Source organism: Octopus bimaculoides, chromosome 11, assembly GCF_046866305.1.
Source record: "Octopus bimaculoides isolate indiv1 chromosome 11, ASM4686630v1, whole genome shotgun sequence".
Lineage (NCBI taxonomy): Eukaryota > Metazoa > Mollusca > Cephalopoda > Octopoda > Octopodidae > Octopus > Octopus bimaculoides.
This window is the reverse complement of record NC_142938.1, coordinates 6783350-6810849: the sequence shown is the minus strand read 5'-3', so window position 1 is coordinate 6810849 and position 27500 is coordinate 6783350. Positions and strand designations below refer to the sequence as shown.

General features: G+C 36.8%; 1 protein-coding gene across 2 annotated transcripts in view; it reads right to left on the bottom strand.

Annotated features, from left to right (window-relative positions):
* Window positions 1-27500, bottom strand: part of LOC106877150 (vam6/Vps39-like protein) — a 72472-nt gene that overhangs the window by 34275 nt on the left and 10697 nt on the right. For both annotated transcript variants that reach the window (XM_089359325.1, XM_089359326.1), the window contains exons 7-23: window positions 27401-27439; window positions 27023-27115; window positions 26401-26584; window positions 25110-25230; window positions 24412-24529; window positions 23037-23172; window positions 21715-21857; window positions 19160-19294; window positions 18465-18606; window positions 17321-17410; window positions 16947-17020; window positions 15915-16016; window positions 14250-14367; window positions 13654-13773; window positions 12744-12846; window positions 11356-11401; window positions 1470-1619 (exon numbers count right to left, since the gene is read on the bottom strand). In XM_089359325.1, the coding sequence (XP_089215451.1) occupies window positions 1470-1619; window positions 11356-11401; window positions 12744-12846; window positions 13654-13773; window positions 14250-14367; window positions 15915-16016; window positions 16947-17020; window positions 17321-17410; window positions 18465-18606; window positions 19160-19294; window positions 21715-21857; window positions 23037-23172; window positions 24412-24529; window positions 25110-25230; window positions 26401-26584; window positions 27023-27115; window positions 27401-27439 (1914 nt within the window). The remainder of the gene's footprint in view (window positions 1-1469; window positions 1620-11355; window positions 11402-12743; window positions 12847-13653; window positions 13774-14249; window positions 14368-15914; window positions 16017-16946; window positions 17021-17320; window positions 17411-18464; window positions 18607-19159; window positions 19295-21714; window positions 21858-23036; window positions 23173-24411; window positions 24530-25109; window positions 25231-26400; window positions 26585-27022; window positions 27116-27400; window positions 27440-27500) is intronic.

Here is a 27500-nt window from a genome sequence, read left to right as displayed (position 1 = left end):
AAGGGAACGTTAAAAGAATGATGACGGAGTCATATTCTAGATTTATTTGGCTTCACTGTGGAATTAGGTCTTATGGTCTAACCACATTTTCATTCAACAGCTTCAGAAAACGATCAAAGCAAATAGTTTTGCTATTCTTATGGCTTATTGGGATTTGTTTAAAAAAAACCCTGAAAGAGAATCATACATATATAGGTGCAGGCGTGACTGTGGTAAGAAGCTGGTTTCCCAACCACAGGGTTCCAGGATCAGTCCCACTGCGTAGCACCTTGGGCAAGTGTCTTGGGCCGACCAAAATCTTGTGAGTGGGTTTGATAGATGGAAACTGAAAGAAACCCGTCATATATATATGTATGTATTTGTATGTGTGTCCATGTTTGTCCCTCCACCATCACTTGACAACCGATGTTGGTGTGTTTACATTCCCTTAATGTAGCAGTTCGGCAAAAGAGGCCGATAGAATAAGTACCATACTTACAAAGAATAAGTCCTGGGATCGATTTGTTCAACTAAAGGCGGTACTCCAACATGGCTGCAGTCAAATGACTGAAACAAGTAAAATTTTTGGGCAAGTGGGACTGAACTTAAAATCATGTGGTTGGGAAGCAAACTGACTTACCAGACAGCCACACCTGTACCTAATAATCATTTAAATAGTAATTACACTTCACATAGCAGATTGCACTTCATTTCCTTCTGCTTCAATGTTTTGGCATCATAACTGGAACCTCTTAAAATATTTTGTAATCAGCTACACTCTTATCTTTAAGCAGCCTTGAAACTTAAGACATATTAAGTTGCTTCTGGGTTGAAGTGCTGTGCTACTAATGAAAACATCTTGAATTCAAACCTCATTACATCCATTAATTATTAAAGTGCTATACAATGTGGGTTATGAATATATAAGTACAGGTATGGATGTGTGGTTTAGAATTTCATTTCCCAACCATGTGTTTAACCCTTTAGCTCTCAGATTACTCTGTCAAATGTGTTGCTTATTTATTCACATTGCTTTTGAATAAATCATGCCTTATATTGTAGCTTTGAGATTTCGATGATGGGAGTATTAATTTTTATATTGATATTGTAGAGTAGGTGTGAAAAGCAGGATCTGGCCAGTTTGAACATAAAACAGGTAGAATGTTTGGGCCAGATATGGTCAGTTTAAATGTTAATGGGTTAAAGTTCAGTCCCACAGCGTCATAACACTTTGGACAAGCGTTTTATGAGAAAGCTCCAGGCCAAGCAAAGCTTTTGTATAACAAAAAAAAAACTACAATGTGTGTGTGTATTGGTCGGCCCAGCTTGTTTTCCATAAACAACCTTGCCTGGATTTGTACATTGGAGGGTAATTTTGTAGGTGCGATCTCATAGTCACGCATGACTGAAGGGGGTTTTTACTCAAGAGGTTTTATAAGCAAAGTGAGCCTTCCGCTATTTCTGTGACTGATGGGAATAAAACAACTTACCTTGCTGGCATCGATTTTCACTGCATGGTTGTCTAATATATACAATGCCGGTTGAATTTGTACCTTTACTTCAGATATGTCTTTAACCATGATGCCTAAATTAGCAGGATTAGGTGGTTGAAGGTACATTTTTAATAGATGAAGATATACCTGTGACACACAGAAAACAAAGCAAAAAGAAGTAATTAGACCACAATGAAATGAATTAATAATTTTGAAGGGAAGACAAGCCAGGACATGTAAGATTGATGACTAATGAATATGAATTAAGGTCAACTGCACAGAAAGAAATATTTCTCATACCTCACCTTTTCTCTCCATACATATGTGAGTGGGCGAGTGTGTATACAAACGTGTGTGTGTGTGTGTGTAGGAGGCTGTGTTTTCCAAAATGGAGGCGAACACCTTTCTCTGTGTGATCGGCTAGAAGAATTAAGACACTAGGATATTTTCCTAATTTTCTTAACATGAAACCAATGGTAGCCTTAATTCACAAATAAAGAAATTATATCCACCAATGCGGCGTTGAGCACTCAGTTTCATCATTCGACATTTACGTATATATACATATGTATGTACGTATGTATGTATGTGTGTGTGTGTGTATATATATATATATATATATATATATATATATATATATATATATATATATGGATGGATGGATGGATGGATGGATACATAGATGTGTATGTTTGTAGTTCCTGTGGCTACTTCTACAAACATGATTTCAACCAACCAAAATCCAACAATTTGGAGACTTAGGTATCTTTTTCGGATCCTGTGATGGTAGCAGGTCACACGATGCACAATGTCACCTGTACTCTACCTTTCTGTTCATTATTGATGAGCCATGTTTTATGATCTCTCACACACACGTTGTTTTTTATATAAATAAGCACTCAGCTTCAAACAAATACGATTGATTAGGTCAACTCGGCACTCAGCCAGTATTTATTATACTGAGTGAGTAAAGATGAAAATGCAAAGTTAACTTTGGCAGAATTTAAATGCCCCAGTGGTCTCACAAAGTTCATAGGAAATATTTCTTTCTCATTTCTTTTTGTAATCCTTAAGCCTTAGGGGCCCATAAGCCCAGTTACCCGATTTCCAAGACCAAGATCACCACATCACCCTTAAACGGGATACCAGTCCATTGCAGAGTTCAAGGCCAACAATTTTTGAGGGGAGAGGGCAAGTCAATTACATTGACCCTAGTACTTGACTCATCCCTTTTTCCATCAACGGAAGGAACAAAAAGCAAAGCTGACTTAAGCAGGATTTGAACTCAGAACATAAAAAAAACCCAGAAGAAATGCTGCTAAACATTTTGTCTGATGAGTTAATGATTCAGCCAGCGCACGGCCTTTTTCTCTCTCAATAGTGAATCATAAAAAAAAAATTAATCCAATAAAAAAATTCATTATATTAAATAAACACCTTTTAAATCATTCTCTAAGAGTTTTAATATTCTGACATAATGTAATTGTGTGAATGCTTTTAATGCAGTCAAATTGTTATCTCTTGCAATAACAAAGACAAAAAAAAACAAAAAAAAGGAAAGCAATGACAGAAACACTTTAATCATTTCTGTCAGCTTCAAACACAAAAGCGTTTATATATTAAGTAGTTACCTTGCAGCCATAGGCTAATTAGCATAATATATTCTATACTTTAGTACTAACCCTGCAGAGTTATGTAGGGATGATTCTGTTGGTAAAAAACATGTTTATGAAATGTCAAAGTGCTACCAACAGGCTATGTCTACCTATGCTGGATTGATTCTGTTGTCATTAAATTACAATAAACTGTTAGCTTTTTTTTTTGTTTTTGTTTTTTTTTTCTCAAAACATACATTGGCTATTTGTACAGATGACAAAAGGAATATGTGCAAACATATTCACATATATACATACCAAACACTTTGGCCAAGAAGATTACCTATTGTTAGCTTTTGGGATTTTTCTATTTTGGTGGGGGGGGGTTAACTTAGGATTGCCATTAACACAAACTATCCTGCAAAAAAAGCTTTATAATCCAAACTACAAAAATAAATTTATTGTCATACAGAAGATTCTTACAACAACAAACGACAAAACAATATATGTATGTATGGATGTATGTATGTATATATGTATGTGTGTGTGTGTGTGTGTGTGTGTGTGTATGTGTGTGTGTGTGTGTGTTTATATACATAAGTTAATCAGTAAATGTGTAGTAAATCCAAATAGAACAGCTATATTTATCGATCTCCTAAGGATGATTCAGACAGTTGTTGCGACCAGATGAAAAAAAACAAAAAAACATGTCAGCCCATTATAGCTATGACACATATTACTGTTCAATACTAACAGAAAGCAATAACACAAGTGAAACAACTGCCAGCCCCCAACAGCTGTACATGTCTCATCGAAAAACCAGTCATTACAACATTAATCAATGTTGTATTATGGAAGGAGGTAAATGTCAAACTGACCCCATTTTGAGATAAGATGAGATACAAGATGGGCAGCCATCAATCAGGGGGGGAAATAGTTAATACGAGAATTAGAATGATGGCCAGAGAATTGGGAGAAGATTTAGTGCAGGGAGGAGCATAACTAGTGCTATAAGGGCACTTACTAGTAAGCAAGTATAACCAATCACATTTGAAAAGAACCATTTTATAAATCTACAAATATATGCACAAATATATTTACATATATATATATATATATATATATATATATATATATATATATATATATATATAAATATAGATAGATAGATAGATAGATAGATAGATAGATAGATAGATAGATAGATATAGGAGAGTATTGTAGTTCGCTTGAAGCATTGTGTATTGTTTGTAAAGAATAAAAAGTTTTGAACGGTACAACAATGCACTATAATACAAAAAATGGACTATATACCTCATTGGTCATTAATGGCCACAGGATTGCATCTAGAAAGTTCCCTTCTGAGACACAAGTCTGGGCAAGGTTGTCTATGGAAGACCAGCAGTCGCCCATGCATACCAAGCTCCCCTCTCCATGCCACCAATGTTGTCCAAGAGAAAGGCAAAGGCTGATACACCTTGGCACCAGAGACATCACAACTCATTTCTACAGCTGAGTGAACTGGAGCAACGTGAAATAAAGTGTCTTGCTCAAGAAGACAACACACAGCCCAGTCTGGGAATCGAACTCACTACCTCACGATTGAGCTATGCACCTTCACTTTGGAAGTTCACTAAATAATCAAGAATTAGAAAACATTTAGTAAAATAACTTTTTGGTTCAGCCCAACTGTGTAACACCTTGGGCAAATGTCTTCTTTTATAACCCCAGGCCAATCAATGCCTTGTGACTGAATCTGGTAGACAGAAACAGTGTGGAAGTCCATCGTGTGTGTGCATGTGTGCGTTAGTCTCCCTATACTGCCATCTGACAACAGGTGTTGGTTTGTTTACATTATGTAGCAGTTTGGTAAAAGAGATCAATATGATAAGTACCAGACTTAAAAATCAACATAAATACTGCAATCAATTTGTGAGACTAAAATCCTTCAAGATGGAGCTCCAGCATGGCCACAGTCCAATGATTGAAACAAGCAAAAGATAATAAAAAAATAAAATAAAAGATTCAGAATATTCCAACCATTTCAGCCAAATTTAAAAACCAGAATTAGCGTCAGGAAGGGCATCCAGCTGTAGAAACTCTGCCAGATCAGATTGGAGCCTGGTGCAGCCTTCTGACTCACCAGTCCTCAGTCAAACCGTCCGACCCATGCCAGTATGGAAAGCAGACGTTAAACGATGATGATGATGATGATGATGATGAGAATTATTTGTGCCATCACTTGTTCGGATATTTCTTCCCTTCTTCTAAAACAGCTGCCATACTGTTAGATCCAGCTGTTACCGTATTATCAGAAATCTTTCACAACACAATATCTTTGCAGTTAGTCTTCCAAAGCTAACATTATTCAATTCTATCTTTTTATTAGAGTTTAGTCAACCCCTTTGGTAAATATATCTAAGCATCTTATTGAAAATTTTCCCCCAATTCTAGGGGTTTGCCTACAACACACCTGAACAACGCTTTTGAGTTAGTCGGACCAAATCTTTAAATGAAAGACATGATAATGGTGTTCTGAAAATAGGTTTCTCAGCTCTGAGCATAAATAGGTCAGCAGTTGACGAAATATTGCGAAAAAAAAAAAGACAAAAATTGATCAATTTTACGAAGGAAATATATTGATGAAATTTTATGGTTTTGCTGTTACTAAAAGCGAAAATTCAATACAAAAGTAAACAAAGGTGAACATCTGAATAATGTTTAGAAACCAGAAAGCAGAAAAAGAGCAGCAACAAAACTAATTACATTTACCATAAATTCTGTCACAAGAAACCTCTGTGCCAGTTTGGGATGCTTTTACAAGCATATAATTTCTCCATTGATGGCTTGTTTATGTATAAGAACCACCTACACCACTATCACCACCACCACCATCATCATCATCACCATCATTCAGCACTTTAGTATCTAAAGTGGCCATTTCTGACCAAAATATTCCATCTTATGTTCAAACTGGCCAGATTCTACCTCTCACACCTACCCCACAATCAGCATTTATTTATTTACTGCCCACAGGGGGGCTAAACATAGAGGGGGCAAACAAGGACAGACAAAGGGATTAGGTCGATTACATCAACCCCAGTGCGTAACTGGTACTTATTTAATCAACCCCAAAAGGATGAAAGGCGAAGTCGACCATGGTGGAATTTGAACTCAGAACGTAACTGCAGACAAAATACCACTAAGCATTTCGCCCAGCATGCTAACAATTCTGCCAGCTCACCGCTACAATCACCGTCATCATCATCATTGTTTAATGTCCGCCTTCCATGCTGGCATGGGTCGGGCAGTTTGTCAGGAGCCGGCCAAGTCGGAACCCGAATCAGACTTCTGTGTCTGTTTTAGCAGGGTTTTTACAGTTGGATGCCCTTTCTAACATCAACTACCCGGCAGAGTGGACTATGTTAGTCTAAAAAATATACAGCCACATAATTGAAATCTCAAGACTACAAGATATTGCAAAATGAATTCAAAACTGTGAATAAACAAGCATCACATTTGATAGAATAATCTCAATGCTAAAAGGCTTAATGTCCACACTTTCATGCTTGCATAGGTCAGATGCAGTTTGCAGAGGCAGAGAATTTTCTACAGCCAGATGCCTTCCCTGTCACCAACCCTTACCTGTTTCCAAGCAAGGAAATATTTTCCAGTAGCTTAACTGCAAATGAACAACCTCACTTGTATAACAATAATGCTCATTTACGACCATCTCATAACAAGAGTACACACACACACACACAAACACACACACATACATACACACAAACAAAAGAGGGTTTCTCATTACCTTCTTTACATTTTGTTTTGTTTTTTAACTTTTAACTCAGGCTCAATATTTTACAAATAATTCAGACAAAGATTAGATGGATAAGCTATCAGACATAATTAGCCATTAGTAATCTGTACCTTCCTACATGTCTTTCAGAAACCAACAATCAAGATTCTAAGCCAGGCATGGGCAACCTTTTACAAAAAGTAGGCTGCATGAGACAAGGTTCATCAATAAGGTGGGCCACACTACCAAAATCCTTCAAGTTGTTTTTCATTGGCATGTCATTCAGAAAGTCTCAAGGGCCACAGTTAGACTACGACTGCTCTCAGCAGTATTTTGATTTTCTGAAAAGAACAGTGAGGTCTTTCATAAATCACAACCTTCCTTTCTTAAAATGAAGAAGGTCACATTGGATGATTTAACCCTAGATACACTAGACATGGGAGAGAGAAAAAGAAAACATGACAGCCACAAGTAAAATGCCTTTGATCAAAGGTCAGCTTGATGAAGGCTGACCTAAAGCTAAACAACAACAATCCATTTTTCAAATAGTCTCTTTACATAATTAAGATACTTTAAAACGAAGAAATTCATTGATTAGTTAGTGCATTGCAAAGCATATGGAGGAATGACCCATTAAATGAAATGAATTTAAAACATCTGTTCACAAGTGTTAGTTTAAATGTCAGTAGAAGGCCATGAGTCTAGCAACACATTTTAGTAATGTAGATCACAAGTCTGGAGCTAACAACCTCTGACAATTAACTGATTGTTAGCATGCAAACGTAACAGTGCTCAGCCTATGTTCAACCTAGATTGCAGAAGCGATTTATACAGGGGTGAGCAAAAATAGATATACAGTTGCTTAATATGAGTGGAATGTTCTTTTCATTTCTCTATTTCTTTATTAAGATACACTTTAAAACCTAACTGATTCATAGGTTGACTAACGGTTCTACAGGAGATACCTAGTTCATTGGAAGCCCTGATTTTGTGATTTCTAGGTACACAACTTCTGCTCACCCCTATATTATTAATTACATCTACCAACTGAAAACTACTGCCATAAGCCTCATCAAAACCTCTGAAGTTACAGGAACATAAAAGAGAGAAAATTAGATGAAACGTATCAGAAATGATACATTGTACCCATACATCCATGTACTCAATATTTTAGCCAAAAACAGAAATTCAACCCTTCTAGAAATAGCAGCCAAATTTCCCTCCTCTTATCTCCTTAAAACAGACACATTGGAAAACATAGTCCTTCATCATCATCATCTAAGGTCCACTGTCCATGCTGGCATGGATTGGAAGGTTTGACAGAAGCTGGTAAGGTTGAGAGCAGCATCAGCCTCCATTATTTGTTTTGTCATGGTTTCTACGGCTGGATGCCCTTCCTAATGCCAACCACTTTACAGAGTGTACTGGGTGCTTTATACACGGCACACCAACACGGGTGTGTTTATGCAGCACCAGCACAAGTGCATTTTATGTGGCATTGGCACCTGTAAATGACAAGCCTGTAATTCATGGAGGACAGTGATTTTATTGAGTTTGATGCATCTTCTCAAGTAAATGTAAAAAGAGAAGAAAAATCTATGGGATGGTCATGACAGTAACACCTTTTCATCACGAGTCTATTTGATCAGACGTGACTTATGACTAAACATCTGTTGAGATATTGTGCATTATTTCCCCCTTCCCCCACCCACCGCTCGAGTGAGTGACAAGTGTGGAGAGAAGGCCATAACTAAATCCAGACAGACAATTTGTCAAATACACACTACAGATTCTGCTAATCTACTGGCCATCTTTTAATGATTATTCTTTTCTACTCAAGGCAAAAGGCCCGAAATTTTGGGGGAGGGGGCCAGTCAATTAGATCAACCCCAGTACACAACTGGTATTTAATTTATTGACCCTGAGAGGATGAAAGGCAAAGTAGACCTCGGCAGAATTTGAACTCAGAACTTAAAGACAGACAAAATACTGGTAGGCATTTCGCCCTGTGTCCTAACGTTTCTTGTTTCTTTATTGCCCACAAAGGGCTAAACATAGAGGGGACAAACAAAGACAGACAAAGGAATTAAGTCAATTATATCAATCCCAGTGCGTAACTGGTACTTAATTTATTGACCCCGAAAGGATGAAAGGCAAAGTCGACCTCAGCGGAATTTGAACTCAGAACGTAACAACAGGTTAAATACTGCTGGGCATTTCGCCCAGCATGCTAACGATTCTGCCAGCATGCCACCTTCTTTTAACGATCATTAAGTTTCTATTGACCAAATTCGCTCATAAGGCATTAAATGTTAAGGTTTAGAAAATGTCTTACATACAAAGACAACACTGGAATCTTTTAACGAAACGAGTTCTGGTAAACACAAATTGTTGGGAGTGAAGAAAATTCTCGAGTGGTTAGGTTTTTTTTGGTTTTTTTGTTATTTCGGACAACTTCACATTAATAGGTCAGTCTGAATGTTATCAGAGAAGAAACGACAACAATGTAATGTTGGAGTATTTCAAAATGTCACATGTTCAAACAATATATTTACTAAATAAACATGGAATAATAAGATAATAAATACTGAATGAGTGAGTGAGAAGCTGAGACACAAAACACCACTTTCATACAATGAATTTTAGAATTTGTTTGTTTCATTGGACAGTAGCCATGTTGGGGGCCACACCTTGAAATAAATTGACCCAGGTACTTATTTTTTAAGTTGGATACTTACCCTAATGCCATCTTTTGCCAAAACGCTAATTCACAGATACATGCTAGTGGCACGTAAATAGCACCATTTGAGTGTGATCGTTACCAGTATCGCTTTACTGGCACTTGTGCCAGTAGCATGTTAGAAAATCATTCGAGCGAGGTCGTTACCAGTGCTGCTGGACTGGCTCTTGTGCAGGTGGCACCTAAAAAACACCATTTTGAGCGTGGCCGTTGCCAGTACCGCATGACTGGCCTTCGTGGCGGTGGCACATAAAAGCACCCACTACACTCTCGGAGTGGTTGGCGTTAGGAAGGGCATCCAGCTGTATTAACTCTGCCAGATCAGATTGGAGCCTGGTGCAGCCATCCGGTTCACCAGTCCTCAGTCAAATCGTCCAACCCATGCTAGCATGGAAAGTGGACGTTAAACGATGATGCTGATGATGATAAACAAACCAACGTTGGTTGTCAAGTTCGCCATTGCGGATGCCATGTAGAAAGCATGCAGTCCATTCTGTAAAGTGGTTGGCATAGGGTAGGTATTCAGTCATGAAAACCATGCCAAAACAGATCTTGCCAGCACACTCTGTAAAGTGGTTGGCGTTAAGAAGGGAATCCAGGTGTAAAAACAATGTCAAAACAGACATTGGGGCTTCGTGTAGTCCGCTGGTTTGCCAGCTTCTGTTAAACTGTCCAACCCATGGATGACAGGTTTTTGATGATGATGAAGATGACAATGATGGCGGTGGTGGTGGGGGGAGTGACAAACACAAACATACACACATATATATACATATAGCCATTTATGTATCATACCTAATGTACATACACTGTCAATAGGCCAGTTACTGCAGTATTTGATCAGAGATAACGTCCCTTATGGACTTGTGGATTTTTAAAAAATCAGTAAGGTGGCTGTTTGCAACATCAGTGAACGTTTCAATCACTTTTTCCTAATATCAGAAATGGCAAATTCTCATCTAAACATGTGACTGCATGCAAATATGTCTGAATATTGAAAAGACCCACAAAAAGACCGAAATGCATTTGGTACAATCACAGACAATTCCTGGGATGAATTTTCACCTCTCTCTGATATTCATTGTCTTTAAAACAGCACAATAATAGATGTTACTTCAGAATATATACCACAGTAATTGGCCTATCAACAGTGTGTCTACATTTAGTATGATACATAGATGCCTGTTTAAATTGAATACTGCTTCAATTGCATATATTAGATTTTTTTATTCAGCCAGGTGGTTACTTGCAACATAAGTGAAAGTTTTATTCACATTTTCTTATATCACAAACGACAAATTCTTGTCCAAGGATGTCATTGGTTATGAGTGAGGAGAACCCCTTCGGTCATGGCTGACCGTGGGATTGCACCTACAAAGTTACCCTCCAAGGCACAAGTCCGAGCAAGGTTGTTTATGGAAGGCCAGCAGTCGCCCTTGCATACCAGCTTCCCCTTTCCATGCCACTGATGTTATCCAAGGGAAAGGCAAAGGGGTCGATACAGCTTGGCACCTGTGAAGTCGCAACTCATTTTTGCCAGCTGAGTGAACTGGAGCAACGTGAAATAAAGTGTCTTGCTCAAGAACACAACACACAGCCCGGTCCAGGAATGGAACTCACAACCTCACGATCGTAAGCTCAATGCTCTAACCACTGAGCCATTGAAAAGACTCAAAAGGGCTGCAATGTCTCTGGCACTCAACCAAGCCTGTTCCCATATCAATACACAAAAAAACTTCATTTACTTACATCTTTATTACCTTCTTTAGCTCCGTCATAATGGTTGATACAATACCTAAAAAATAAAATACAACCAAAATTTCATTTCCTTTTTCAATTCTGTAAAATACATAAAACATTTCTGTTTTTCACACTCAGAATACCTTCGAGGTTTTCGTTCTTATTTCCTCCAATGAACAGTTTTCCTGAATGAATCGGTACATTTTATTTTCTTACAGCAAAGTTGTTTCCCTTTACTGTGCTATTCCGTAGTGCTGGTGTTTGGGATATGCGCAACAATATAGATCAGTGGTTCTCAATCAGGGTTCAAATAGCCTCTGAGAGTCCATATAAGATTTTTGAGGGTCCACGCAATAAAACTGTAAATTGGGGATCCACTATACTATTATAAGAGCCCCTGAAAAGATTTTGCTTTAGATGTATGTATTGGTACGTCTTGCAAGAAAGAGTGAGGTTTCTTTCCCTAACATTTTCCATAGTTCAACCTACACAACTAAATGTGTGAAAAATGAAATAGGAATTAATGCATATATATATATATATATATCCTTTTTCTTTGGCCTACTTTCCTAATACAGGTCACCCACATGAAGCTTAGACCCCTCACACAAAAACTTACATTCCTTCCAAAAGGAAAGGCGCCGTACAAAATCCAGTGAAATACAAGACTGTGAAAATTTAAACGCGGCATCTTTCTAAAGGGACGTAACTCTTTATGTCCTACTAGGAGAAAGGTGAAGACTATATTCCTATGCGTGCAATAAATCACCGATTGCCGATATATTTCCTGAAATCACAACCTACCAACTTTAGGGAAAGAAAAAAGGGATTCACATGGAACACTGTAGTCCTACATATACAAAAAGACAGGATGATCAAAGCTGAAATGCTAGACCAAGATTAACACACGTTCATTCAATGACAATCTTAAATTAATCAAACGTCACATTTTGTGACCATATTTCTCTTGAAATACAGAGTGGCCCAAAAGTAGGTTTACAGTTATTCAACTATCTCTTTCGCATTCATATATTAACAGTTTAGATCTTAATTATAAAAAAAATATGAAACCATTATTCTATGCTAATTTAGTTAATTCTACCAAGCTCCCCTTTTCAGTTTGTAAGATAGAAATTTAAATGTAATAAAATGTTTTAAAAGAAATCTAAAGTGCCTACGTGATAACTGTAAACCTAAGCTTTTAAAATAATGAAGAATTTAAGTAAAATATCTTGGTCGTTATTAAGCTTGTTTGGGACATAACTTAGTATGAAATTTTGATGGAAGTTTATCATTCAAATCACTTGAAAACATGGATTTTGTGTCATAGCACCAAGGTGAGTTTAGGCATGTTGATATCAAAAGGATTGAAAAATAGGACGAAACCTAATACTTACTGTTCAGCCAAACTATGATTGTTGAGAACATGGACATAAATAGCGAGTGCTTGTTCATGCCGGCCAAGTCGCCCAAGTAATATTGCCCGCTCTTCATAGAAATCTAAATGAATAGACAATAAAACCAGATCAAAGTATCTTTATAATCTTTATTTCCAAACCTATTTTTAAGCAAAGAATACAAACAGTGGAATAAATTTTAGGCTGTGAGGAAGAAGAGAAGACTAAACATGTCAGTTGGAATATTTCATTACAAAGATGAAATATTTACTAGTGTAGGCAGGAAAAATAATTATCAATAAGGGAATAAGGGAGAAAGGAAACGTTATTAGGTGCCTCTTTGGCAGGTAATCAACAGGGGAGATTACTGTAGGTTACTGTTTAGTTTACTTTTCAATTTCTAAAAACCTGTAAGATGTTGGCTAAAGATTTTTACAATGTGATCAGCAACGAGACAAAAGCAGCTGCATCATCATCATCATCATCATCATCATTTAACGTCCGCTTTCCATGCTAGCATGGGTTGGACGATTTGATTGAGGATTGTCAAGCCAGAAGGCTGCACCAGGCTCCAATCTGATCCGGCAGAGTTTCTACAGCTTGATGCCCATTTTACAAGAAACCAGTACTAAATTCTCATCATTTCTTAAGACAAAGAAACGTGCTACTTTGCCTTGTGATCTACAGTTTAAAATGAGATTACTTTGGATTACGAGATCAAAGTAATCAGTAGCGAGACAAGCACAAAACGGATCTGGTTGACATATAGGACAGAGTAATCTCCCTTAGCTATCATCGAACCCCTGTAATTCTTCGCCAGCTCCCCTTGGCAACCCCTGGTCTAGACCATGATACACACACACATGTACACACATGAACCCACACAAAATCACTTTAATCTGAAGCTTACCATCAAGGGGAAAGTACGACAAGAGTCGCTCTGGTGTGTAATATTGTGAGCTCTCAAGGAAAGATATGAGTTTACCCTTAAACTGTTCCAGTTCCTCAGTAGCCGTTTGGAATTCTGGTGCTAAAAAGAAACAAAAGAGATTCATTCTATTAAAAATTCTTCAAGACACTGCCCCAATCAAATGACTGAAACAAGTAAAAGAAAAAAGATAGAAGATAAATCCTAAAAAAAACATCATACAAGTGTATTTCAATTTATTAAAAGTTTATATATTTTGCAGTATGATAATAAAAAACAAATAATTAAAAAAATATCTTTTGAGAAATCAAAAATTTTTAAAATTGTCAGTTTAGCATAAGAAAAATATTAGGTTGATGCATAATTACTGCAGCTTTTCTTCAACAAAAACAATAACAACATGTAACAAAAACATCTTTAAATGATTATTCCAGAGCATATTCACCATCTACTTCAACTATTACTTCCCATTTGCTTGGCGTTTTTGTTAAATATTGTCATTGTTTTTGTTGAATAAAATTTGTTGAAAAAAAGCCGCAATAATTATGCATCAACCCTATGGCTTAGTAAAAACTTACAATCAGAATTTAAAGAGGATCTATGCAATATGATCTCTTGAGTCTTTTCTCTGTACAAATTCACTAATAAGTTGTGGAAATCTGTGTTTGTTTCATTCCAATGTTCTATAATGTGTTCCTGACAAGACAAAAAATATTCCAACCACTCAATATATCAATGTATATATATATATATATATATATATATATATATATATATATATATATATATAGTAAAAAGTTGCAACTCAATACAAGACAAATGTTACAATGTCACACATGGCCACAAATTTTGGGTGGAATGAAGCTACTTGCTACCAAGAGACATAACTCTAACTTTCTTCCATCAACTTACTAAGCTTTTTCCACTGTAACCATCTCCAGCCATGATTCAATCACACAGATAACAGAAAGTACCAAATACATCTCTTAATTTCATTTCAGGTGTGTATTCTATCTAAATTGGTTACTTAACGTATGACACACAGAGCTACAAACCTCTTGTGTATAAATCAGAAAAGGAGAAGAAAAAGGAGTAAGAACACAATACATGAACAATCAGCCTCTGTTAAGTTACCTTACAGTAGAAAAAGGAATATTAACAGCAGTTTTCCAAGAGAGCTGATCGTTTAAAGTTGGATAAGGTACATGAGATAGGGCACAAGATCCCCCCCCCCTTCAGTCACGAATGACCATGGGATTGCACCTACAAAGTTACCCTCCAAGGCACAAGTCTGAGTAAGGTTGTTTTTCGTGGGAGACTACCAGTCACCCATGCATACCAGCCTGCCCTCTCCACACCACTGATGTTATCCAAGGGAAAGGCAAAGGGGCTGATACAACTTGGCACCAGTGACGTTGCAACTCATTTCTACAGCTGAGTGAACTGGAGCAATGTAAAATTAAAGTGTCTTGCTCAAGGACCCAACACACAGCCCAGTCTGGGAATCGAACTCATTACTGCATGATTATAAGCCTGATGCTTTAACCACTAAGCTGTGTGCCTTCACTACATAAGACAGATAGCAGACGATATTCAGAACAAACCAAGGAAGCTAAGTTTCCATTGTATTTTTCATCTTGCTGATACATCTATTCTCGTTTATCACAGAGGTTTGGTAAACAAAAGAGAAAAAGTGATAACGGAATCAGCAATAAACTAATCATCTGCATGCTTTTTTATAAATGGAACAAATAGTAGATTCATTTAGATTCATTGACACCAAACTCGTGACCCACACTAGTGAAGCTTTCACCATCTCGTATTTTCTTGATCATCTCTACCTTTTCCTGTAGAGAAAACACTTGTCTGCGTAATTTCACCAGATGCCTTCATATTTTTCTATTCACGGGACCCATGTTGATGGGTAGGAGTACATAAATCCCTGTAAAAAAAACACACAGCCTTGCAGCACAGTCATGTAAATACAAGCAACAGTGCATTCTGGGTAGCTGAGCATTGTGGGTGGTTGCTGGAGGTTGAACTCACAGTGCAGGGAGCCGGAACAAATACTGCAAAGTATTTTACCAAACTCTCTAACGATTCTGCCAATGAACCCATCCCTTTAATCATAATAACAACAACACCAACAACGACTCGCACTTAACTGTTGAATTATAATTTACCGATAAATTTGTAATTCTCACAAACAACATCCAGCTTAGTGAACAATCAACAGTACTTACTAAATATAAAATGGTAACAGTGCTGTTAAAATTGGTTTCTAAGAATTCCAACACTTTATCTCTTGGTAAAGATTCAACTTCAGGCATGTCCTCTGTAAATATCTAAAACAGAAAATATTAACCATTTAACTTTCATATTATTCTGTCAAATGTATTGCTTATTTATTCACTTTGTTTTGAATAAATTATGCATTATGTTGTAGCTTTGTAGAATGACATTGCAGGGTAGGTGTGAAAAATCAGTTCTCACCAGTTTGAACATAAAATATGGAGAATATTTTGGTCTGATATGGCTGGTTTAAGTGCTAAAAGGTGAAGTATAAAGTCTTGTTTCCAGAATTAAATCCAAGTATTCCAAAAGAGTCAGGATAGCTATAACTGCAGGAATGGCTATGTGGTTAAGATGTTCAATGTGTGTTTCTCATCTACATGGGTTCGGGTTCAGTTCCACGGTACAGCACCTTGGACAAGTGTCTTCTATTTATCCCCATGCCAACCAAGGGCTTGTGAGGGGGTTTTACAGAAAAACTGAAAGGAGGCTTGTTGTGTGTGTGTGTGTGTGTGTGTGTGTGCATGTGTGTGAGCTGTGTATGTGTGCGTATATGTATGTGTGTGTGTATATATATGCATGTGTGTGTGTGTGTGTGTGTGTGTATGTACGTATGTATGTATGTATATAAATATATGTGTGTGTGTGTATGTATGTATGTATGTATGTATGTATGTCATCATTCAGTTTATTTCAAGATTTCTTGCCAATAGGGAAAGAACCAGTTCCTAACCTAGATCCAAAGCTCCTTCACTGGAATTTCAACATCATCAACAGGATATTTTTGTATGTATGTATGTATGTGCAGATTTGTATATTTTATGTATGTATTCTCATGCATAAAGTTACATATCTAGACCTGCTCATACATATTTAAATGATAAACTTCTGGAAATGAATTCAGTGAAATATACTGATTGAAAATTGCTAACATTATTCAATAAAACCAGAATTTCTCCCATAAGTTGTATAATGCTACTTACACTGAGTCCCTCTACAGGGTCTTTCTGTAGTACAGCAGCAGAATATTCAAAAATAAGATCAATATGAGATGGACCTGAAAAGATAATTTGAAAGCTTTATTTAACTATAAGCACAAGCATGGTTGTGTGGTCGTTGCCAGAGCTGCCTGACTGGGTCCCCATGCTGGTGGCACGTAAAAAGCACCAGCCGAACGTGATCGATGCCAACCACCCCCCACCCCCACCTTCCCTTCAAAATCAAAGGTGCCATATTGTAGAAGCAGAGGCCATCTGAGTCTGGTTGGTATTGAAACATTTAAATGCATTTATGAGTATTTTGAATACAATATTTGTAGAACCCAATGAAAATTCTATATGAAAATGTGACTACAAACCTAAATGCTGGAGATATTCAACAATACCATCCTGACCACTTTGAAGCGAAGAGGCAGGCCGGCACGCTTGTTGCATCAATAAGGATAAAGCTGTAAAGGACAAAAACATAATTGTAATAACGATAAAAATAAGGAAAACATATTGCAATATTTAAATAATGCAAAATTTCATCTCCACTAATCAAAAGTACTAATTATCTATCACACAGCTAAAATCATTCTATTTTCAAAGAGAAACCAATACCTGTTGCCTTCAATGGCATTTACAATAACATCTCAATGACCTTGCTTGAATGTTTTCTAACGTGTCACCAGCACAAGTGCCAGTAAGGCGACGCTGGTAACAATCACACTCAAATGGTGCTATTTACGAGCCACTAGCTGTCTGGCTTCCGTGCTAGTGGCACGTAAATAGCACCATTTGAGCGTAATTGTTACCTTGGGTCAAAATTTGAAACCATTAACGAATAAAAGGGAAAAAATTCAAATTTTTATTCACTCCATAATACTATATGGAATAAATACTCTTGACAAACAAGAAATAGCAGCTGAATACACTTCATATGAATTAAAGATAGAATGGTCACAGCTGGAGAATTTGTTTGATCAGGGCTGATATTTAAGTAAACAACAAAATATTATTCCCTAAAATACTCAGCTTATATAAACAATATATCTGTTTCTTATTTCTTTATTGCCCACAAGGGGCTAAACATAGAGGGGACAAACAAGGACAGACAAAGGGATTAAGTCGATTAGATCGACCCCCAGTGCGCAACTGGTACTTGATTTATCGACCCTGAAAGGATGAAAGGCAAAGTCAACCTTGGCGGAATTTCAACTCAGAACATAGTGGCAAACGAAATACCGCTCAGCATTTCGCCCGGCGTGCTAACGTTTCTGCCAATTCTCTGACATTATATCTGTTTCTGATAATCAATATAACATTATGTTGTATTTCAGGAGGGACATTATGCCAGTAATAATTGCATGCACATGGTTCTATTTCACTTATTTTGATTATATGATGAAGATCGTCATCGTCGTCGTCACAAATAATATCTTGCTGTGTCTGGGGAGAGTCAACACACAAACTCACATAAAGAATCTTGCAAACCAAATCCAAAAACAAAACATATAATACCTTTTTGATGCAATTCTTTCTTCCGGTACAAAATTATTAATTCACTAAACTTTTCTTTGCTCCTCAGAACACGTTCACTTTCTTCAATATGACATTGATTGTCCACCCTCCTGAGGAATGGTGCCATCAACGCATCATTTGTCTGCAAAATGATGTAAAGATTATATAAGTGGGATCCAATAGAAAACAAACAAAAAACAGAAACTGAAAAATAAACCAAAATTCTTAAAACTATTTACGGTATTTCAAGGTATATATGATGGACTTATTTTCTAAATAAATATCTCAAAAAAATCATCTCAGGTCCTGTATACAAAGTTGGACATTCCACAAACTTCAATGCACTAAAATATTTTTTCCTGAATATGCTCTGCTGAACTTGGGTTGCATCTTAAATGTTCATTTTTTTTTATACCATCAAATATAGTATTTGCTTATGTTATATGGTATTTATGTTACATGGTGGTGGTGGTGGTGGTGGTGGTGGTCGTGGGGAGAGTGTCAATGTGGTCTGCTTCAACAGCATGAAGACAAAATCACTAAATATCAAGAATACAACACAGTACCTTGCCCATCATTAAATAATACAAAACCATTTATCTCCACTTCCCAGACCCCAGTCGAACCGTCCAACACATGCCAGCATGGAAAACGGACGTTAAACAATGATGATGATGATGATGAAATATACTTACTTCAAGGTAGCATTTAAGCAAAGTTGTGTCAATAATTTGAGCAATCTGTCTTTTGGATTTGATAGTTCGGTTCATGTCCCCAATGGCAGTGGTTGTTATTTCTTTGCTAGGAATTTTCATAATATGGTAACGTTTCTATGAACAAGAGGAAAGAAAAATGTTAAAAGATGTACAAAAAAACCATAATTATAGTTGTTTAGCAGCAGATAATAAAGGAAACGTAAAAGCTGGAAATAATGTAAGTGATTAACAAGAATATAAAGAAAACATTCTTTCACGACCATACTTCTAATGAAATGCACTTTCTATAAGTTTTAATTAATTTTGAAAAATATTTAAAAATCAAAATTTAGAAGAATTTAGTAACATAACATTTCTGTTATTAATCTGATGTTTGGGAGGCAACTAAATGGAAAGGGGTCTTACATAGGGTCATAACATCTTAACTTTAAACTATGAACACTTTTAAAAAATGAGAGATTTTGTATCATAGAAGGAGAGGCAGTCATAGAAATTAATTACATCAAATGAATTGGCCCTGTCACCTCCCTTATCCCCACCCCTGTACACCCCTTCATGTTGTCAACAGCATCCCCCTCCCATTATCTCCATATGTCTGCCACTATTTCCCCTCATCACCCTCCCAGGAATAGTATGTAGAGTAAATGGATAGACAAACAGACAGACGGATGGTCTTTCTTTTATTTTGTTAATTTCTATTTTGGTTTCTCATTTTAACCGAACACCTAAAGCTTTCGCGAGTCCTTTTTATCTAAAGAATCAGTATGGGTAAGATTAGAGGAGTTAACATTTAATTTAAATAACTTTCAATTAGTATTTGGAGTAAGAAGAATTGCAGGAGAATGCAAATCTAGAGCAGAGAGATTAGGAAATGGGGGGGGGGAGGCAAGACACAAAAGCAGTGACAGAGGAGAAAAAGGAGATGCATTAAGTGGATTTGGGTGGGAAAAAAACATGGAAGAAACAACTGCAGAAAGAGTGGGGAGGGGGAGCATTGTAAAAATGGTCTATGGGTCAAAAATTGCTGGGTGTTTGGGAGTGTTAATTTCTATCAGACAAACAATGTTTTACTTAGATGCAATCTAATTTGAGGGGATTATGTAAGCAGTAATTCATTGTGAATCTCTCCGATATATAAAGGAGAATTGCTTTATCATTTTAATGGGTTCTCAGATAAATTTGCTCATTTCTTTCCAACGTTATCTAAATTAGAACAAAAAATGGTTTTAAAAATTGGTTTTAAAAATGGTTTTTAAAAAAGTGTTTTATTTATTTATTTATTTATTTGAGCTCTGTTCTTCTTCTACAACTTTCGTTAATCATTTTTTTGAAATTTGAATAAATTTTAATCTGTCCAGACACTAGCATTTTTGACACTTTCTCTTTGCTTTCAATCAAGGTACCAAAACTGCCAAAGCCACTTGAGACATTTGTATTGTACATGAAGAAGGCACTGTTACTGAAAGAATGGCACAGAAATGGTTTTCATGCTTCATGGAAGAGAAATTCGATTTCACAGACTGTCTGTGTTCCAGCCAACCTCTACAGTTCAATGACGATTGAACAAGCTCTTCCACAAGGATCCATGCCAATCCACTAAGGAATTGACCCAACAGATGAGATGCTTTTATCATATTGTTACCTCTTGCTTTTACTCTGTGGGTAAGGACGGAAAACTCAGTAAATGTGTGCCACATGCTCTGAAGAAAAGAGATACATTGTTGATTTGACCAAAAATCCTATTCAAGAGAGTGGTTGTAAAGCTCTACTACACCAACCATATTCTCCTGATATTGTCACATAAAAAGCACCCGTGCTAGTGCCATGTGTAAAACATGTGTGCTGGTGCCACATGAAAAGCATCCAGTACACTTTGTAAAGTGGTTGGTGTTAAGAAGGGCACCCAGCTGAAGAAACCATAGCAAATCAGACAATTGGAGCCTGGTTCCAGCTCTCCAGCTTGCCAACTCGTCAAACCAGCCAACCCATGCCGGCAGGGAAACAATAGCTGTTAAATCATGATGATGATAGCACCTCGAAATTATCACCTTTATCACCTTTACTCTCCAATAGTCTGTGAGGCATTTTGTTCAACAATGATGTAGAGCAGCAAATGTGGCTCAATGAAGTCAAGACCCAGTGACTGCTACCATCAAGGCATTGACAAGCAAGCAGAACACTTGGCAAGATGTCAAGAACAATGAAGAATATACAATTGACTGATTTGATAAAATAAAATTGTTGATGGAAAATAAATATTAAAATAAATGGGGAAAATACAGGGATTTATCTGACAACCCAACGCATGCAATTAACATTTGACTGTTGATGGATAAACTAGAGAATAACAATGATTTTTTTAATTCAAAATGCAAATAAAACTAAATAACATACAACACAGGTAAATTACTAAATTCATTTATAGTGGTATACTGTGTATTGCAATGTTTGAAAATACTTTGCAGATTTAATTCATGCAGGTTGTATTTAGGAAAGTAGACAATATACAGAAAATTTTGTCTATACACACATACCTCGTTAAGGTAATCGATAAGTGCCAATAAGGCATTTTCGAGGTCACCACCATCTAACTCAGGCACAGTATCTGGGTAGGTGAGATCTTTATGGTAGCAGGAAGGCAGCAGATTAGGGTAGAGACCAATCACATGCGATGGATCTTTTAAATAACAAATTCGTAAATATAGATGTCAATCACAAGTTTATCAGACAACAATAAATCATGAAGAAATTTTATTTTATACAAAGCAGATTTATTAAAATAAAACAACAGTGTAATAAAATATTGCTTATCTGTAAGGGTTTTTAGTTGGTTATATCAACCCCTGTGTATTGTCTAGTATTTGTTTCAATGATCATAAGAGGGACGAAAATCAAATCAAAATCAAAATCAAATCAAGATTGAAATCAAAATGGAAATTGTAGTTGTGGCCAATGCCAGTGTCACCTGACTAGCACCCATGCTGGTGGCACGTAACAAGCACCATTCAAGCGTGGGTTGATGCCAGTGCCGTCTGACTGGTACCCCATGCCGGTGGCACGTAAAAAGCACCATCTTTTTGTCATGTCCAGAATGTAGGACATAGGCAACCACATCCTTCCGCGATTCTCTGTGCTTTGTTTTCTCTAACAGTTTCCAATTCCTGATGTTTAATGCCTCTTTTCGTCCAACCAATTCCTCAAACTCGACATCCATATCATCCTTCTCCTTCATCTGCTTCTTTTCCCATCAATCTTTCCAGTCATTGCTAAACTCTCCAGGTTCTCTTTCCTCATCAAATGACCAAGAAATCTCAGTTGCTTGGCCCAATGCAGCCCAGGTCATCACTTCGTCATTAGACTCTGTCTATCCTTAATATTCTCCGTAAGAACCACATTTCACAGCTCCCCAAGCACCTTCTTCATACCTAATGTCACAGACCTTGTGTTACTTCCACAAGTAAATCCATCTTTATTGCACTCCCAAAGAAATCAGAGGCAGTGGACTGTGAACAACATCGCACAATGAGTCACATGGGTCACGTTACAAAAATCATTCTAAACTATACAAGAAAAATATCAAATGTGCTAATGGCTCAAACAAACTAAAAAATTATATTGCAACATACACGAGGGGGTGTTGAAAAATTCTTGGCTTTAAGGGTACTGCAAAAGGCCTGGTTGGAGGCCAAGATCTTTTACAGGGCTTAGAAAAACAGAAGGACTGCTGCAATAAGTGTGTGAATCTGAGAAAGTAATATGTTGACTAAAATCATAATTAACTGATCCTCCTGTATTTTCTTTTACCCAAAGCCAGGTACTTTTCAGCACCCCCTTGTAAACCAATATTAATACAAACCAGTGTCCAATTCCATGAATAATTTCATTGATGCATCAAACTGGTGCTGGCAAAATAAATGAAATGCTTGTCTGTTCTGAATTTTTTGTAAACGTTTCTTCTTCTCTGCTTCACATTCTGATTCCATATTCTCTGCCTAAAGAATTAATTTTATCATCGTTAAAACATTTTCTTAATAATAAAAAAAAATGTTTGTGTGTGTAGTGCTGATATATTTTTGTGTCTAAAGCATTAAAACAGTTACCTAAAAATACCTGTGAAGTGAGAGAAAAATTTATATGTCAATCGCTAATATTATTTTATCACTTGCCATGAAAAGTCGGAGATAACTCCTGACATGTTTCAACCTTCCTCTGACCTTCTTAGCATGAATAAATCACTAAATAAATATGTAAACTTACAAAACTGTACATTTATTGATGCAAGAATATATGAATATATATGATTTGATCTAGTTGTGTGTCTGTGTTTGTCCCCCACCATTGCTTGACAACTGATGTTGGTGTGTTTCATCCCCGTAACCTAGCAGTTCGGCAAAAGAGACCGATAGAATAAGTATTAGGCTTACAAAGAAGGGTCAATTTGTTCAAGTAAAAGCAGTGCTCCAGCATGGCCACTTGTTTAATTGTTTACTAAAGGACAATAATAACAATATACAAACACATGCAACATATTATGTCATATCAGTAATTAAAAAAGGACATATAGTGACAGAAAATGTGATAATGACTTACAGCTGTTTCAGTCTATTGGATAGATATTATCCCTTAGTGGGTTGGATTCACAACCCCTAACCTTCTTGGATATATATATATATATATATATATATATATACATATATATATATATATATATATATATATATATATATACACACACATATATACTGTACTTGATGGCATATAAGACATGCTTTTTTTTTATAAAATATTCTCTCAAAAACTCATCCTACATCTTATGTACAGTCTTCATGTGCATCATGTTGGGCAAGTGACTAGGCCCATCAAAGCCTTGTGAATGGATTTGGTAGGAAGAAATTGATCAAACCCCATCCCCTCTCTCTCTCTCTCTCTCTCTCTCTGTATTTTTGTCTAGGCATCACATGATGGTTGTAAAAGAGCATCATCATCATCATATAAGCAATGGTGTTTATTTCCAATCTTCTGTGAAAACATGTCCGGCCTGGGGGGAATATTACTTCACTTGGAAACAGGTGAGGGTTGGTGACAGGAAGGGCATCCAACCATAAAAAATCTACCTCAACAAATTCTCTCTGACCAATGTGGGCATGGAAAAGTGAACATTAAAACAATGATGATGATGATGATGGCAGAGGAAAGAGAGCTGGTAAAACATCCTGTTATGGTATACTTACCACGAGACGTAAAGCTAACTCAAATTCTTTGATCTTCACCAAGTCATTCACTTGTTCAGAAATAGGGGCTTTTGTTAATCTCCAACAATGATTATTAGAAGCTACATACACAAGTCCACTGAAATAAAGAACAAACAGCAAATGTGAACAAGCTCATAAAATGAATTCCCTTCATTCTTGCAGATTTTTCACTGACTCCAAGAATTTATACACTCTCAAATTAATAAGTCAATAAATCAAGACAGTGTTGGTGTTCGTTTAATTCTTAATGAATTAATACTTTCCTCTTAGTTGAAGAAAGAAAACAAACACCTAACAGTGTTCATTAATGATTCATGAAGAAAAGAGAAGATTATTTTAAGAAATTGAGAATTAATTTTTAAAATTTCCTTCTCATGTTTAACCCTTTAGCATTTAAACAAACCATATCCAGCACAAATATTCTACTTGTTTTATGTTAAAACTGGCCAGATCTGGCTTCTTGCATCTATCCTACAATGTCATTCTAAAAATAAACAATTACATCATGGAAATCTTAAAGCTATGAGATAAGCCATGATTAATTCAAAATAATGGACTAGCATCTCATCTCATTATTCAAGACAAGAATAAATTCCATTTCGAGAAAGACTAAAGCAAGAAGTAATACTAAAATAGAGACAAAATTACTGAGAGACTTTCACGTAAAGTACACTTACCTGCCAACACAAATGTATAACGGTTTAGGAAGCTCAATGCTTTGGATCATCAAACGAGGTTGAATAGTTCGGACTTCAACATATTTTGGAAGGACAGCAATAATGTAAGGAGGATCGTGCACTATAATATATAATATATAATATAATAAATCAACAATAAATAAATGTTATAACAACAATATGAAAGCAATTCAATATCTACACAATAAACAATTCACAACAGTTTATTGATAGTAAAGCCTGCAGATACACATTATGTGTGAGGGAATTTGGCTGCTATTTTTAGCAAGCTGAGCAACCACGTAAATGCATCCTTGTTGGCTCATCATTTCACCAAGTTATATCTCCAAGTGAAAAGCCAAGCTATTGAACAGCTATAGTTTGGTTGTGTTGCAATGATGATGCTGAATATTCACGTGAAATAAATTTTAAAAATAATCAATGCAAAATTGTTCTTTGAGCCTTTAGCATTTAAACTGGCCATACCTGGTCTACATATTCTACCTGTTTTATGTTCAAACTGTCAAGATCCAGCCTCTTACACCAACCCTATAATGTCACTTCATAAATATACAATCATGTCACCAAATTCACAAACATAATACAAGAATAATTCAAAACAGTGTGAATAAATAGGCAGTCGTGGCCAATGCCAGAGTTGCATAACTGGCTTGTTTAAAAGCGCCCTTCAATCGTCAGGCAATATGCTGTGCTTGTGAAGACCTCTCAAACTGCATGAAATCACAGTCATGGCCGATGCCAGTGTCACCTGGTGGCACGTAAAAAGCACCATTTGAGTGTGCCCGCTGCCAGTGCCACCTGACTAGCACTCATGCTGGTGGAATGTAAAAAGCACCATTCAAGCGTGGCCGATGCCAGTACTGCTTGACTGGCATGTAAAAAGCACCGTTTGAGTGTGGCCAATGCCAGTGCCGCTTGACTGGCCCCCATGTTGGTGGCACATAAAAAGCACCCACTACACTCTCGGAGTGGTTGGCATTAGGAAGGGCATCCAACACTAGAAACCGTGGTGGTGGTGGCGGTGTGTGTGTGTGTGTGTGTGTGTGTGTGCATGTGTCCTTATGTTTGTGTTTGTGCCCCCTACTGTCTGACAACTGGTGTTTGTTTGTTTACATCCCCCATACCATAGCAGTTTGGCAAAAGAGACTGATGGAGTAAGTACTAGACTTGAAAAAAAATAAGCACCAGGGTCACAAGGCAGTACTCCAGCATGGCCACAGTCCAATAACTGAAACAAGCAAAAGATAACAGACGAACTGTAACAACTTACCAAGAGCGATGGGAATGTCAGTCCACTGAAGTGGATATTTCTGACTTGGGGAACCTTCTTCATCAATAAAGATGGACATTTCATTTCTTCCGAGAGTAATTTGATTATCAGACAATTTAGCAACAAGAGGTTCACTTCTCTTACCTCCAAGAGAGAACAGTTCTTTTAAGTTTCCATCATTTACCTAAGAAGGAAAAAAAAAAAATTTTTGAAACAATATATTAGCCTCAATATTTCTCTAGTTTTTCGGGCCTTGTGCCTAGAGTGGAAAAGAATATTTCTCTAGTAAACCTTGGGAGAGGCATTATGCCGGTAATAAACACATGCACTGGTTTGGTCCTGCTTGGCCCTCTGTGAGCCTCAGTCTTCTTACAGCTGAATCTCAGACAGACAATTGATCTTACTGACCTTGTTATACACGACATATTTCGGTAGTAGTTGGTGGCATGCGTCACTTCTAAGTTATACACGAATGCTATCAACTACCACCGAAATGTCCCTCTTGCACACTGCCCCCCTTGTACAAATGTCCCTCTTGCACAAATGTCCCTTTAGAACAAAGTAAGAAGCAAACAAGAGCAAGAAATAAATGGACATTAAATATTGAAACTCGTTAACTTACTTTTATCACAAAATATTCTCGTTTGAATCCGACAAATATGGAATCGTTACACCAACTCATGGCTCGTGGTGTGTCGTAAAGCGATAAATCAGGCTGGAAAGGCAAAATTATTCAATATTATTATATCATTAATTAATTACTGTATTTGATGGTACATAAAATGCACCATTTTCTGTCCAAATTCACAGACGCAAAGCGGGGGGGGGGGGTAGAAGAAGAAGAAGAAGATGATGATGATGATGATGATTAAATAAAGAATAAGTCCTGGGGTCGATTTCTTCGTCTAAAAAACCCTTTAAGGTGGTGCTCCAGCATGGCCAGAATCAAAAATGACTGAAACAAGTAAAAGAATAGGAGAGTTAAAAACAGTGGACTTACCTGCATTTCTTTAAATTCACGATTTCTCCAGTAATACAACTGAAAAAGATAATTTCACCATTACATTGATATTGGGAATGATTTTGAAAACTGGGAAATT